Source organism: Ranitomeya imitator, chromosome 6, assembly GCF_032444005.1.
Source record: "Ranitomeya imitator isolate aRanImi1 chromosome 6, aRanImi1.pri, whole genome shotgun sequence".
Taxonomy (NCBI): domain Eukaryota; kingdom Metazoa; phylum Chordata; class Amphibia; order Anura; family Dendrobatidae; genus Ranitomeya; species Ranitomeya imitator.
The window spans coordinates 431,500,404-431,515,328 of NC_091287.1; the positions used below are offsets into that span (position 1 = coordinate 431,500,404).

At 42.6% G+C, this 14,925-nt stretch overlaps 1 protein-coding gene across 1 annotated transcript in view; it reads left to right on the forward strand.

Annotated features, from left to right (window-relative positions):
• LOC138642825 (lipoxygenase homology domain-containing protein 1-like) overlaps nucleotides 1-14,925 on the forward strand; it is a 302,432-nt gene that overhangs the window by 165,758 nt on the left and 121,749 nt on the right. The window contains exon 15 of the mRNA XM_069731356.1: nucleotides 10,024-10,262. Coding sequence (XP_069587457.1) covers nucleotides 10,024-10,262 — 239 coding nt within the window. The remainder of the gene's footprint in view (nucleotides 1-10,023; nucleotides 10,263-14,925) is intronic.

A 14,925-nucleotide genomic window follows, 5' to 3' on the forward strand; every position in this document is an offset into this window, starting at 1 on the left:
GGCACACTTAAAATTGTTTCAGAAAAGGATGCATTTCTCTCAGAAAATGATTGCAGTTACACATGTTATGCTATACACACGTTTATTTCCTGTCACGATTGGACTGGCGAGTAAACTGGGACCAGGGGCACCTTTCCTGGTCCTAGCTCTAGGGGGCGCCCTAACTCGCCCTGTTCCCCGGGATACCTCAGATGGTGAGGATGCCGGGGCCTCCGCCCTCGCCCTGTCTCCTGACTGCGCTGCCCTGCGTCTGTCCCCCTCTTCACCCGGGGAAGAGAGGCGCTATAGTGTACAACAGTACATCAACCGGACAAACAGGGGAACAAGGACAAGGGTATAAAGAAAATTCCACTCACACAAAATATGCTCACACAAATAACAAAGGTATCCACCAGGGTGTGAAGGACGGGGAGGGTAAATAAAGCAGGTAAGGATGAGGAATATTCTAAGCGTACAAACCATACAACTGTCGCACAATAAATTCCTCCAGCTCTCCAAACACCATCTCCTCACTACTCCAGGTCTATCAAGCAAGTGCTATTTCAGACAAGGATCTAATCAGAAAGCCTAGCTCTTATAGGAGAAAGGAGTGGCTAACCGAGCACAGCTGAAAGCAGGAATTTCCACAAGGCCTATTGTGTCCTGCTGAAAGAAAACAAAACACCTTTAATACACAGGAGAAGTGCTTCTCCTCAGCGATATAGCAGAAGCCGTCAGACACCGTGGTCTTCTGGTATTGCTCTGTCGCAGTAACTCCGTGACATTTCATTTGTGTGTATTGGATCAACAGAAAAAAACTGTGAAAAACACAAATTGGACATAAATTCACACTAATCCCCCAACATGGGCAGGTCAAAATTGTTGGCAACTTCAGCTTAATATTTAGCTGCACACCATTAGGAATAAATAACTGCAATCAGTCACTTTCTATAAACCATCAATAAACTTCTTAGACCTCACATCTGGAATTTTGGACCACTCTTCTTTTGCAAACAGCAATTTTAAGATCTCCCCACAGATGTTCAATGGGATTTAGAGCCAGACTTATTGCTAGCTACTTCAGGTCTATGAGACTGTGAGGTGTCTCATAGACCCCACTCCATTACTAAACTGTGGACTTGATGTCACCTGACAATACAAAGGACATCAACCCCACAAATGTGAACCCCACTTGCCGCCGCTATATAGCAAGTGGGAAGAGCCAGGCAAAGCACCAGAATTTCCGCATCTAATAGATTTTCTGGGCAGCTGCAGGCTGCTATTTTTAGGCTGGGGGCCAATATCCATCACCTCTGTAGTGCAGCGGTGTCCTCACAGTGCAGTGACGAGGCAGTGACCCAGGAAAGTTCAAAGTTGATGTAGTTTTAATGTCCAAAAGCTCACAAACAAAATAAACATTTTGGAAACAAGACAGTCCGTAAATACGTCTTGTTGCCGAGGGCGACTGCAACACCGTATCATGCAGCAAGGTGCCAGGAGTTTACTCCACTTGGCTCTGTGTTCCCTCACTCAGGCTGAGCTTTTGAAAAACCAACTGCTCTGCGACTTGCAAACTCCACACTGACACACCCAAGCCTCTGCTGCAAGGGTTTTTCACAATAACCTGTGGCCGTAGGCCACATGGAAAACCCACTACGGGGAGGAAACAAACTGCCCCACTACCTTCCTGTAGTCTGTTTCAAAAATAAAAGCCCAGGACAGGTTTTCCTAAATCTGCTTTGGACAGATAGCTTGTCCAAAGCCAACACTCACTTTTCTTCTACATTGCAATCACAGCTATGCCTGTTACTGCAATGCACTCCCATGGCCTCAATATGCTTGTGTGCGCATCCTAGGAGACACATAATGACCCTTGCATATGACCCTCATCACTGCCTCACACCCCTTACCATCCTGAGAATACCAGCCCCAGTTGTTTGCTTTAGCAAGGCTGGTTGTCAAAAATGGCGGGACCTCATGTAATTTTTTTAAATTATTTATTTAAATAATTAAAAAATATGGCGTAGGGAGTCGGGACCCCTCAATTCTTGATAACCAGCCTTGCTGAAGCTGACAGTGGAGGGTTGCCCCCAGCTGTGAGTTTTGCCTGGCTGGTTATCAAAAATACAGGGGAACCCAGGCCATGTTTTTTTTTTTTTTAATTATTTATTTACAGCGCAGGAGCCGGCTAATGAATGCACCCATCAGCCTCTCCTGCTCTCGCTGTTATTAGCAGCAGCAGGTGTCGGATGATGGGAGCTGTAGTCCTATCAGCTGACACCAGTGACCGGAGGTAAACTTTACACCTCTGATCACGGCTGAGCGCTCATGCTGTCTATTGGTAGTGTGGGAACCGCGGCTCTCTGACCGGCGGGGATGATTTCACTGCCAATCAGAAGCGGTGTTTGTCTCGCTGTCATGCCCATTACAGAGTGACAAACACTCCTGGTGAAGTCTGTGTTCAGTGTACGTGCCCGAACAGTAGGTGTTCGGTACGGACGCCGAACTTTACTGTTCGGATTTTCCCATCTCTACTGCCTTTTTATTGCTGCTCTTTTGTTGTCTCCTGTGCCTGCTGATAAAGTTTAGTGGCCTATATAAAAGTTGTGATTTAAGTTCTTTAGGTTTTTGCACCAAAAACGCAGCAAAAACTGATGCCTGCATTTTTTGCACTTACTCATTTTTTCCTATTGGTGAAAAAACGCTGCAAATACGCAGAAAAATAGCTGAAAGAAATTACATGCTACAGTTTGCAAAAACGCAGCAGTTTTTTTTTTTTTTTTTTTAATCTTACAGGAAAGATATATATCTTGGTACAGTGTTAGCCAGTAGATAAAAAAATATTTAGAATTGAGAGTCCTCAGCGGTTGATACCTTTAACAAGGTATCAACCGCTGAGGACTCTCAATTTAAAATCTTACAGACTTTGCTGGTACTGTAAAACGCAACTTAAAATTTGCAATAAAAAAATGCTGCAAATATGCAATGTCTGAACATAGCCTTAAACCCCTGGGTCTCTGACTTCTACTGCAAGTCAATTAGTTTTGCTACCTGACTTGTGCTCCAGTCTGTGCTTCTGCTATTTTCCTGATTCCTCCTGTTTTCTGACGTTGGCATGTATTTTAACCATCCTCTTGTTTTATGACTTTGTTCCTGATGTAACCCCCTGGAACTGACCCGGCTACCTGGCTATCAGTCTTGCAAGCTTGCGCCACCAAACAGTAGCTGACTCTATGGCTTTTGGCCTGGGGCATGTATGTGAGTCCAGATGCCTATACTAGGCTTAAATGGTGAAGGCCAGGGCAACCCCTAGATTCTGTGTAGTAGTTTAGTGTAGTAGCTTGAGCCAAGCCTGTTTGCGGTTGCTTGTTTTGGAGTTGACAGGCGACTACGAACAGAACCAACGTGGCACTCAGGTTTTGTGACATTTCTCTTCTAACTGGTGCCTTAGCTGACAACATGAAATGGGAAGGGGTATTTATTGTTAAATAACTGCCTTGTATTCTTGTTAATTATAATTTTGTTGTCTAAACTTTAGCTTTATACCTTAAGGTACCGTCACATCCGCTGCAGCGATGTAGACAACGATGCCGATCGCTGCAGCGTCACTGTTTAGGTCGCTGTAGAGACGTCAAACACTGTAACAGCTGAACGATGCAGGGGCGATCCAGTGACGTACTTATCGTTCTCGCTGGTTGTTAGCTCCATGTAAAAACATTGTAGGCATCGTTGCTTTTGCTGTCAAACATGACGAATCACGCCGACCTGACGACCAAATAAAGTTCCCGACTTTCAGCTACGACCAGCGATGTCACAGCAGGATCCTGATCGCTGCTGTGTGTCAAACACAACGAGATCGCTATCCAGGACGCTGCAACGTCACGGATCGTTGTCATTCTCGTTGGTAAGTTGCTTAATGTGACGGTACCTTTAGACATTCATTGGGATGTCCTCATTTTGCAACATGGTCTTGAATGAATTAGTTAGGAAAATTACTTGTTTGCAATCAATGTCCCAAATTTGTTGATTTATTTTGTAGTATGGTATTTCATAAAAAATGATGATTCTGAAAGGAAGCTAAAGGTTTTCTGACAAATCTGTCGAGGTTATATATATTATAGATTGATAAATAAAGTATGCTTTTATATTCAATTTGCATCTTTACTTTCTATATCATATACTGTAAGTCAACAAAATAATTAATCTAGTCTACCTTCGTCCATTGATTGAAATGAAGCTTTCAAGAAATTTTGCATAAATCAATATTATAAGCTAATATAAGATAATGTGTAATATATGTTTCTTTCCCCACTTATGAGCTACTTCTTCCTCTTGCACTCGCCTCCTTAGCTTGTCTACCACTCTGGAATAACAGCTGACATCTGAACTGCTATGTCACTGTGGTGCAGTGTTAAGGTACCTTCACACTAAACGACGCTGCAGCGATCCAGACAACGATCCGGATCGCTGCAGCGTCACTGTTTGGTCGCTGGAGAGCTGTCACACAGACAGCTCTCCAGGGACCAACGATGCCGGTAACCAGGGTAAACATCGGGTTACTAAGCGCAGGGCCGCGCTTAGTAACCCGATGTTTACCCTGGTTACCATCCTAAAAAAAAACCAAACGCTTCATACTTACCTTCCGCTGTCTGTCCTCGGCGCTTTGCTTCTCTGTACTGGCTGTGAGCACAGCGGCCGGAAAGCAGAGCGGTGACGTCACCGCTCTGCTTTCCGGCCGCTGTGCTCACAGTGAGTGCAGGAAAGCACAGCGCCGGAGGACAGACAGCTGAAGGTAAGTATGAAGCGTTTGTTTTTTTTACTTTTAGGATGGTAACCAGGGTAAACATCGGGTTACTAAGCGCGGCCCTGCGCTTAGTAACCCGATGTTTACCCTGGTTACCAGCGAAGGCATCGCTGAATCGGTGTCACACACGCCGATTCAGCGATGTCAGCGGGAGAGCCAGCGACCAAATAAAGTTCTGGCCCTCTAGCCCCGACCAACGACATCACAGCAGGATTCTGATCGCTGCTGCGTGTCAAACTGAACGATATCGCTAGCGAGGATGCTGCAATGTCACGGATCGCTAGCGATATCGTTTAGTGTGAAGGTACCTTTACACAGCGCAGTACAGTCATTACAGAGTGGGGGTTACGAGGCATGAGGAGCAGACAGGGGGAGACGCTAAAAGATCTCTCTGAGATTTCTAACAAATCTAATACCACACATTAGAGCTTGATTCACATCCATATAGCCCAGTACTCTTCTAAAAATTCCTTTCTGCTGCTGCTTCTATCTGTGTGTTGAAACCGGAATGAGGAGCAAGAATGCCTCTATGTTGTGGTGTGTATGGGAAATATCATAGCAGCTATTCACCCACCTCCCACTCAGGGCCCAATGTTAATTGAGAGAAAGAGAAAGCACCTACAGATGGGGGAAAACTGGGGAAAACGCAGGATACAAGTCATACAATGGCCAGTTATATTGTTATCCCTAATGTACTCATACAGAACAGTTTATTCTGAAATGCTACCTGAAAGTATAGTTACCCTTTAAAGGGAATCTGTCAGCAAGTTTTTGCTATGTAATCTGAAGACAGCAGGAGATAGGGGCTGAAACACAGAATTCAGAGATGTGTCACTTGTCAAAGGGCATGCTGTTATTTACTAACTGTGAAGGATTTATCACTAAGAGATTAACATTGCTGGACTAGTCCAGCAACTAAGCATGTCACTGTCTATGGACTTTGTACACTGAGAGCCTAGTGTGGGTGGAGTTAGCTTACTCCGCTCTGCTTCATTCTAAATATGAAAACTGATTGTGTCAGAACGGCTGCACCTTGAATGCGATAAATCATTGGATTCAGCTTCTCTTTGTCTACATCAAGCTGCTCTCAGATGAGGTAGCAAAAACTTTCTGACAGTATCCCTTTAAAGCGTTCCTATAATTTCAGGCGAACTTGCAGCAGGATTGCTGTGTCTGCCCCTAGCTCCTTCCCCTCCACTCTCCATAGAACTTTGGGAGTAACCAGCCGCCATTGTTTATCTCAATAATGGAAAAGTCTGTGCTCACAGAAGGCAGATTTTTACCTGATAGATAAGAATATTGAAGCAGTTTCTAATCTGCAGCAAGTCAACTATTTTAATGTGTTTTTGACCAATTAAATGAGTGTGAAAAAATTGCATCAAAATACACGCAAAAATGTACATATTTTACAGTGTTTTTCCCACCAACATTTCAGTATTTGCAACAGATTTATCTGCTGCAAATATTAGATGTGTGCATAAATTTTTTTCAGGCTGATGAAGTTTTTCCAGAGAAAGATGCTTCAGAAAATACCTGCTTTTTTCCTTAAGTGCCTTTATCAAATTTACTTTCTGTTTTTGGAGTGCTTTTTCAATGTTTTTGACCCGGTGCATTTTTCTTACCATTTTTCCAGTGTTTTTGTGGCATTGTTTGCACTAGCATTTTCAAGACATTTTTTTAACTCCATTCAACAATGAAAAAACTGATGTCAGTTTTTGAAGCAAAAGAGCTGTCAAAATGTTCAAAAGGATGCCTGGGCATCTTTCGGGCCTTTTGATTCTTCCAATTGATTTCTATTATAAAGTATAGTTCGTCTTCAGAGGGGAAAACTTCTGAAAAATGGTTAACTGCTTGGCATCTTTGGAAAAGTTAATGCTTTGTGCACACGTTGCAGATTTAGATGCATTTCCGCAGCGTTTGTGGACGCGTGGAATTACCTCAAATTCGCAGAGCATTGTGCACACAATGTTAATCAATGGAAAATACAAAAATGCTGTGCACATGCTGCGGAAAAAAAGCGCGGAATCGCAGCGTTTTATTTTCCGTAGCATGTCAATTCTTTTTGCGGATCTGCAGCATTTCAGCACCCATTGACTTCCATTGATTCAGTCAAATCTGCAGCAAAACCGAAGGTTTAAAAAGATCTGCGGTTTTGCTGCGGAGTTGCGTGCCCGAAACGCTGCATATCGGGAGGGGCTGATCTGTGTTGGGATGTGCCGGGGTCTGTGGGGCTGTGTGGGTGTGTGTGTCTGTGTGCGGGGGTCTGTGGAGCTGTGCGGGGATGTGCAGGGGTCTGCGGGGCTGTGTGTGAGTCTGTGTGCGAGGGTCTGCGGGGGGGTGTGTCTGTGTGGGTGGGTGTGCGTGGGTGTGTGCGGGACTGTGTGTGTGGGGGGGCTGTGTGTGTGCGAGTCTGTATGTAGGCAGACATCATTTGATGGCTCTACTAGTCCCATCCGGCTATGCCTGCTACAGTGACAGGTAGCCAGATGATGGGACAGTATAGTCCCATCATCCGGCTACTGTGTTCAAGTGTAAAAAAAAACACAACACATACACACATACAGTACAGACAGTACATACAAGAAACAGTACATACTCACCTAGTCCCCGAAGCCCTCGATCACCTATAAGAAATATAAAAATAATAAACCAACAATATACTCCCTGACCCGCAGTAATCCGTGTAATAATGAGTGTCCCACGACGATCTCCCATAGAGAGCTATCGCATCAGCAGATTCAACCGCTCTCCAGTGGCACCGATGATACATTGACGGAAGGTATCCTTCGGCACTGTATCTCTTCGCCGCTGTGAGTACAGTAAAGTTCATACTGTCACTTGCGGCCCAGCTGCGTGGGAAAAGTCTCACGCAGCAGTGCCGTAAAGTAAGAGCAAGGAACTCATTGAACCCTCAGTGATAACACTGCAGGAGCCATTGTCTCCTGTCAGTGTGTCACTGTAGGCCTATAGATCTCCTGATGTGACTGCTCTATAGGTGAGATCGTCGCGGGACACTCGTTATTAATTGGACTGCGTCAGAGTATACGGTTGGTTTATTATTTTTTATTTTTTGCAGGCAATTGATGGCTTTGGGGAATTAGACATGGTTGTAAGTATCTTGAAATTAAGAATATTAAAATACTTTTTTCTGGCTGTGTCTTTTTTTTAATTCTTTCACTTCTATAGGATTAGTAATGGATAGGTGTCTTATTGACGCCTCTCCATTACTAATCGGGCTTGATGTCACGTTACAATACAATGATTACATTAACCCCTTATTACCCCATATGCCACCACTACAGGGAGTGGGAAGAGAGAGGCTAAACGCCGGAATTGGTGCATCTTACAGATGCGCCATTTCTGGGGTGGCTGGGAGCTGGTATTTGTAGCCAGGGGGGCCAATATCTATGGCCCTTTCCTAGGCTATGAATATCAGCCCGCAGCTGTCTCCACAGCCATTCTGGCTATTAATTATAGCTGAATGCTCCGGTCCCAGTGCCGACGGCAGTGCCAGGTATTGAGGTGCGAGACTCGTGCAAGTTTCTCGCAAGTGTGAACCTGACCAATAGAGATTTTGTGTGTGTGTCTTTATTTAACTCTTTATGTACCATTTTATTATGTTTATTACTAAACATCGGGCTTGGTATTATCTATCTATCGACAGATCTCTATCTATAGATATATCTATCTATAGATCTATCTATAGACCTATCTCTCTATTTATCTATAGATATATCTATATATCCATCTACATATCTATCTACTGTATCTATCTATAGATCTATCTGTTTATTATCTATCTGTGTGTGTAAACATTCTTCTTCAATGGAGTATGTAAATTAAGAGGTTGGACAAGAAATGACATCACAATTCTTTTTTTTTTTGTTCAATAATAGATCTTTATTTAGCTTTCATACAAATCCGCACAAAAAAAAGCATAAAAAACGCACCAAAAACATGCAGATTTTTAGCTGCGTTTTCCGACAAGAGATGCAGATTCTGTGCGGAAAAATCTGCAGGCAAATCCGTAACGTGTGCACATAGCCTAAAAGCCTGAACATTTGAACAACAAGTACAGTAGTGTTTACATGGAAGCACATATGATCATTCTTTTCAGTGTAGTTAGCACATTTTAAAGCAGTTTCTGGACAGGAATCCACTTGGAAAAGATGTTATAAGAACATAACCTAATGATAGGTTCAGACAGAGGTGCTGGACACACACATAAAAATCTGATATGCTTGTTTTTTTTCTTTTCCTGAAGGATTTTATGAACTGATTGTGAAGTTTTTGAAGAAACTTTTGAAACTTACAAAAAACACTCCCATTGAAATTTGAATCATTCTAATATACTGTATTGCAGTCATCATATTATATAGCACTGTGTACTTAAAATTGATCATTTTGCCTTTCTACCCAGCTAATTCTTCTCTTTTCCATTATGTCTATGACATCACCTGATTAAAAAATGACTAACTGAGTCTCCCTAAGCTCTGTGCAGAATCAGGAAGTCTCTTTTCATTGCTTGAGTCATTACTGTAAAGACCCTGGCAGTGGGGGAAGGAGGAAACAGTTGCATCAGGAGTTGAAGTGGGGATGACTCATGAAGGGAAAAGAGATTTCCTGTTTCTACATAGAGAAGAATCAGTTGGGAAGAAAGGCAAAATGAGCAATTGTAAGTACACAGTGCTATATAATGGTTGCAATATATTAAAAGGATAAAAACTTAGATGGAAGTGCTTCTTCACCTTTAAGTGTTTGTTTTGAAAACTTTTTACTTGAGAGTGTCAAATTTGGAGACGATTCTATGAGGAATCCACATCATAGAAGTGATGGCTTTCCTTTCTTTCCATGCAGCGTTCTTAAAATCCTCATTAGAAAAAAAAAATACTCACAAATCTCATCATCCTCGTATGAACAGCAAAGTGAAGTTTACATTGAAATTTTAAAATGTTCCAAGCACATTTGAAGTGGGTTTTTTTTTAGGAAAACCAGGGAAGACAGTGATCGATAAATAGTTTTATGTACTTGCGCTACATAACATACATAATTAGGAGGGTTTAGCAAAAAAAAGTTTACAGAACTGCTTAAGAGACAATGTGATTACTGTGCAATTTGCCAGGAGACATCATTTATCAGTTGTGGGAAGTTGTTGCATCATCAGTATAGTAAATGTGTTCTTTACAGTTAACTTTGCAGTGAGACAGTAATGACAAAAATTGTATTAACTGTTTATACAGGGACGATCGATGTCGTTCTGCTAACAGAAAATGTTTACAACCTTGTAAATAATTCTACTGTGTCTTTAACAATTTGCTGTAAATATGGAAATTATAAACCTGTCGAATATGCAAAAGAAGAACTAACCGGGGGTGAATCCATACACACAGTAGAGATCAACGGTAGTCTTGGATCTATCCAAAAAGTGCGACTTGAAATGGAGGATGACCAAAAAGATAATAGCTGGTTCTGTAAAATGGTAAGTGACACTAATTGTGGCCTAAATCAAACGTTACTGCCTGCATTAGACTATGGAGTTATTACTGTAATGTTACTGATCGTCTGACATTTTGTACTAACAAGTGAAAGTGAGAACCTGTATTTCTAATGATTCTCAGAAGGTTAACCTCATTCATCACTGTACGTATTAAGCAGCTTCCAGTACTATAGACCTTTAAAGCAGTGTGAAGGGATAGATACCTACTATACCAGCATTGAGAAGCACAGATTTGTGGGACAAGACACATAGACGATATTAACAGTGTGACGGGCAAGGCATAGGTAGGTTGCAATTGCCATGTTTAGGCCATATGTACACAAAATAGGATCGCACTGCGTTTTTTGCAGCATTTTACCAAAATCGGGATAACAGCTTGACACTTTTAGTGATTTTGTTCTGAGTTGTATGGATGAACTTTGGCTTTTAAATATAACCTATCATTTCTGAGAAAAACACAAGATAAAACTAGATTCTCAACTTTCCTTAAATACATAACATTATCAAATCGGATAGTTTTCCTAAGTATTGCATTTTGTATTTATTTTACCAGTGTGAACACAAATTCTGGGGAGATTCTCTTTTCTTGAAGGCATCAACTGCTGTGTGTGTGTGTGGGGGGGGATTAAAAACAGTATTTAGATGGTAACTAGAGCTTTGTGCTCAGATTTTGCACGATTTTACCTGTTTTGTAATATGGTCGAGTCGCTGCTCTATATAATGCCAAAAGCAAAGTAGAAACATGATGAAATAATGTATAAAAATAAAGATTATTATTATTATTATGTATCAGAAAGACTGCAAATCAGCAAAAGGCAAATTAAGGAAACCTTTTTCTCACCTCCCCCTAGGCTCCTGAATTTTTCTCAATGCAAAATATTGATATATGTCAACCATGTGATAAGATGCCCCTTGTTCTTTGAACCCCAGATAAACGTAAAAGACTCATATGCTTCTAAAGACATGCCATAGTTGCTTTTAAAGAACTAATGTGCACAAGGAGGACAAGGTTGCTTCTAAAGAGTCAATTTACTAGAATTGGACCAAGCAGCTTATAAAGGTGTTATCTAAGTCTCTCAGTACAAAAAGACAGTGCCCACAGCAGACACTTTGAGGAGCTATGAAACCTTTTATGTTTGCAACTTTTTTTTATCTTATTAATCCCTTTGATGATCTATGATACCAGGAATCCATCTTATATTGCTTCATAAATTAAAGGGGACCTGTAAACAGCAAATAAGGCTAATAACTTGCAGATATGGGCTTAATCTGCAGGTCAGTAGCGTTACTAACCTGTCTAACACCTGCACTTTGCTGGACACTGCAAGGAGAAAGTTAACTTTATTCTCCCTGGCAACGTTCAGTATCAGTCACCGGGGCTGCGCCGGCACTGGTTCAGTTACCGCTCTGAGAATACAGAGCAGTGGCTTTAGCTCTGGAAGGGACCATCATGTTTAACCCCCTGCTCAATGCAAAATTAATTCAACCATCTCAGACAGATGTCTGTACTGTACAGCCTCTGTTTCTAAACTTGAATTTTTGAATTGAAGGAGAACTCACCACCTCTGCTAGCAGCCTGTTCCACTCATTGATCACCCTCACTGTCAAGAAGATTTTCCTAATATCTAATCTGCATCTTCTCCCATTTCAGCTTCATTCTATTGCTTCTTGTGTTTCCATGTGTAAATGATAGTAAGGATGATCCCTCTATATGTGACATTCCTAGACAGCTATAAAGTCTCATCTCAGCCTTCTTTTTTGCAAGCTAAACATTCCCAGATCCTTTAACTGTTCCTCGTAGGACATAGTTTGCAGTCCGATCACTATCTTTTGTAGCTCTTCTCTGAACTTGCTCCAGTTTTCTATGTCCTTTTTTTTAAACGTGGGGCCCAGAACTGGAGGGGGATAATCACTTCATGTGCTCTAGACTCTATGCTTCTCTCAACCCCTTTCTGACATTAGACGTACTATCCAGTCGAGGTGGGGTGGGCCCGTATGACCACCGATGGGATAGTACGTCATATGCGATCGGCCGTGCGTCAGCTGACTATCGCAGCTGACATCCGGCACTATGTGCCAGGAGCGGTCACGGACTGCCCCCCGCACATTAACCCCTGGCACACTGCGATTAAACATGATCGCAGTGTTCCGGCGGTATAGGGAAGCATCGCGCAGGGAGGGGGCTCCCTGCGTGCTTCCCTGAGACCCCCAGAGCAACGCGATGTGATCGCATTGCTGCGAGGGCCTCTTACCTCCTCCCTGCAGCAGGCCAGGATCCAAAATGGCAGCGGGGCTGCATCCGGGTCCTGCAGGGAGGTGGCTTACCAGCGCCTGCTCAGAGCAAGCGATGGTAAGCCTGCAAGAGTGCATGTCATGTGTGACAGCTGCCAATCATAAAAATCCGCTAAAAAACACGCTATAAAAGTAAATCAAACCCTCCTTCACCCCCTTAGTTAGGGTAAAATTAAAAAATTAAAAAAATGTATTTATTTCCATTTTCCCATTAGGGTTAGGATTAGGGCTAGGGTTAGGGTTAAGGTTGGGACTAGGGTTAAGGCTACAGTTAGGGTTGGGGCTAAAGTTAGGGTTAGGGTTGGAGCTAAAGTTATGGTTAGGGTTTGGATTACATTTACGGTTGGGAATAGGGTTGGGATTAGGGTTAGGGGCGTGTCTGGGTTAGAGGTGTGGTTAGGGTTACCGTTGGGATTAGGGTTAGGGGTGTGTTTGGATTAGGGCTTCAGTTGTAATTGAGGGGTTTCCACTGTTTAGACACATCAGGGGCTCTCCAAACGCGACATGGCGTCCGATCTCAATTCCAGCCAATTCTGCGTTGAAAAAGTAAAACAGTGCTCCTTCCCTTCCGAGCTCTCCCATGCGCCCAAACAGGGGTTTACCCCAACATATGGGGTATCGACGTACTCAGGACACATTGGACAATAACTTTTGGGGTCCAATTTCTCCTGTTACTTTTGGGAAAATACAACACTGGAGGCTAAAAAATAATTTTTGTGGAAAAAAAAAAGATTTTTCATTTTCACGGCTCTGTGTTATAAACTGTAGTGAAACACTTGGGGGTTCAAAGTTCTCACAACACATCTAGATAAGTTCCTTGGGGGTCTAGTTTCCAATATGGGGTCACTTGTGGGGGTTTCTACTGTTTAGGTACATTAGAGGCTCTGAAACGCAATGTGACGCCTGCAGACCAATCCATCTAAGTCTACATTCTAAATGATGCTCCTTCCCTTCCGAGCTCTGCCATGCGCTCAAACGATGGTTCCCCCTCCCCACATATGGGGTATCAGCGTATTCAGGACAAATTGGACAACAACTTAAACTGTTGTTTCTTAACCCCTTAGTGCCAGCTGATGGAATAGTTTGTCAGCTGGCAGTATCCCCCTCTTTGAGGTGGGCTCCGGAGGTAAGCCCACCTCAAAGCCGCAACATGTCAGCTGTTTTTAACAACTGACATCGCGATTCGCCTGCGCCTATTAAGTAGTTAAATGCCGCTGTCAAACTCTGACGGCATGCATTTAAATGCACTTCCGGATGCCAGTCCCGAATTATGTCCCGAATTACGTGCAGCGATGACCCCGTCACATGATCTAGGGTCATCGCTGCGTTGCCATCACAACCAGAGGTCTCTTCGAGACCTCTATGGTTGTTGATGGCAGATTGCTATGAGCGCCATCCTGTGGTCGGTGCTCATAGCAAGCCTGTAATTCTGCTGCATAGAGGTGATCTGAGCATCACCTCTATGTAGCAGAGGCGATCGCTTTCTGGCAGCTTCTAGCCTCCTATGGAGGCTATTGAAGCATGGCAAAAGTTAAACAAAAGTGTTTAAAAATATAAAAAAAACATAAAAGTTCAAATCACCCCCCTTTCGCCCCAATCAAAATAAACCAATGAAAAAAATCAAACCTACACATATTTGGTATCGCCGCATTCAGAATCGCCCGATCTATCTATAAAAAAAAAAGAATTAACATGATCGCTAAACAGCGTAGTGATAAAAAATCAAAACTCAATAACGGGCAAACAAAAGAATCTGTCTGCACAAAAGTGGTATCATTAAAAACGTCAGCTCGTCCCGCAAAAAATAAGCTCTCACACGGCCATATTGACGGAAAAATAAAAAAGTTATGGCTCTGGAAATAAGGGGAATGAAAAATCGAAAAAGCTCCGGTGATGAAGGGGTTAAAAACCTTACGTGATGCAGACTTTTGGAGCAAATATTCGTGTTCAGCATATCAAAATCTATAAGATACAATAACATTTTCTCAGGGGACAAGAACTTCCCTGAAATTTGTTGCTCTCCTGGGAAGGGGAGGAAGCAAAAAGGTATACAGACAAGACAGAACCGGATCGCAAATATATCTTTCTTTGGGGTAAAACATTTTTTTAAAAACAGGAAGGGAAATGCTTTATCTCAGTGCTAAGGCAAGTAACCTGCTTCTGAAGTTAGTCAGAGAGAAGTCAGAGTCTGAAGACTACAGCAAAGGAGATGACAGGACAGTGAGGTAGCTTGACTACGAACTGAAAGAAGAGGCAGAGTGGCCTTCTACCTTAGGAGTCCTTGTAAAGGACGACATTTCACAAGACACCCTGAGCTTGATAAATGCCAAAGAAGGTACTGATCTAAAGAGGA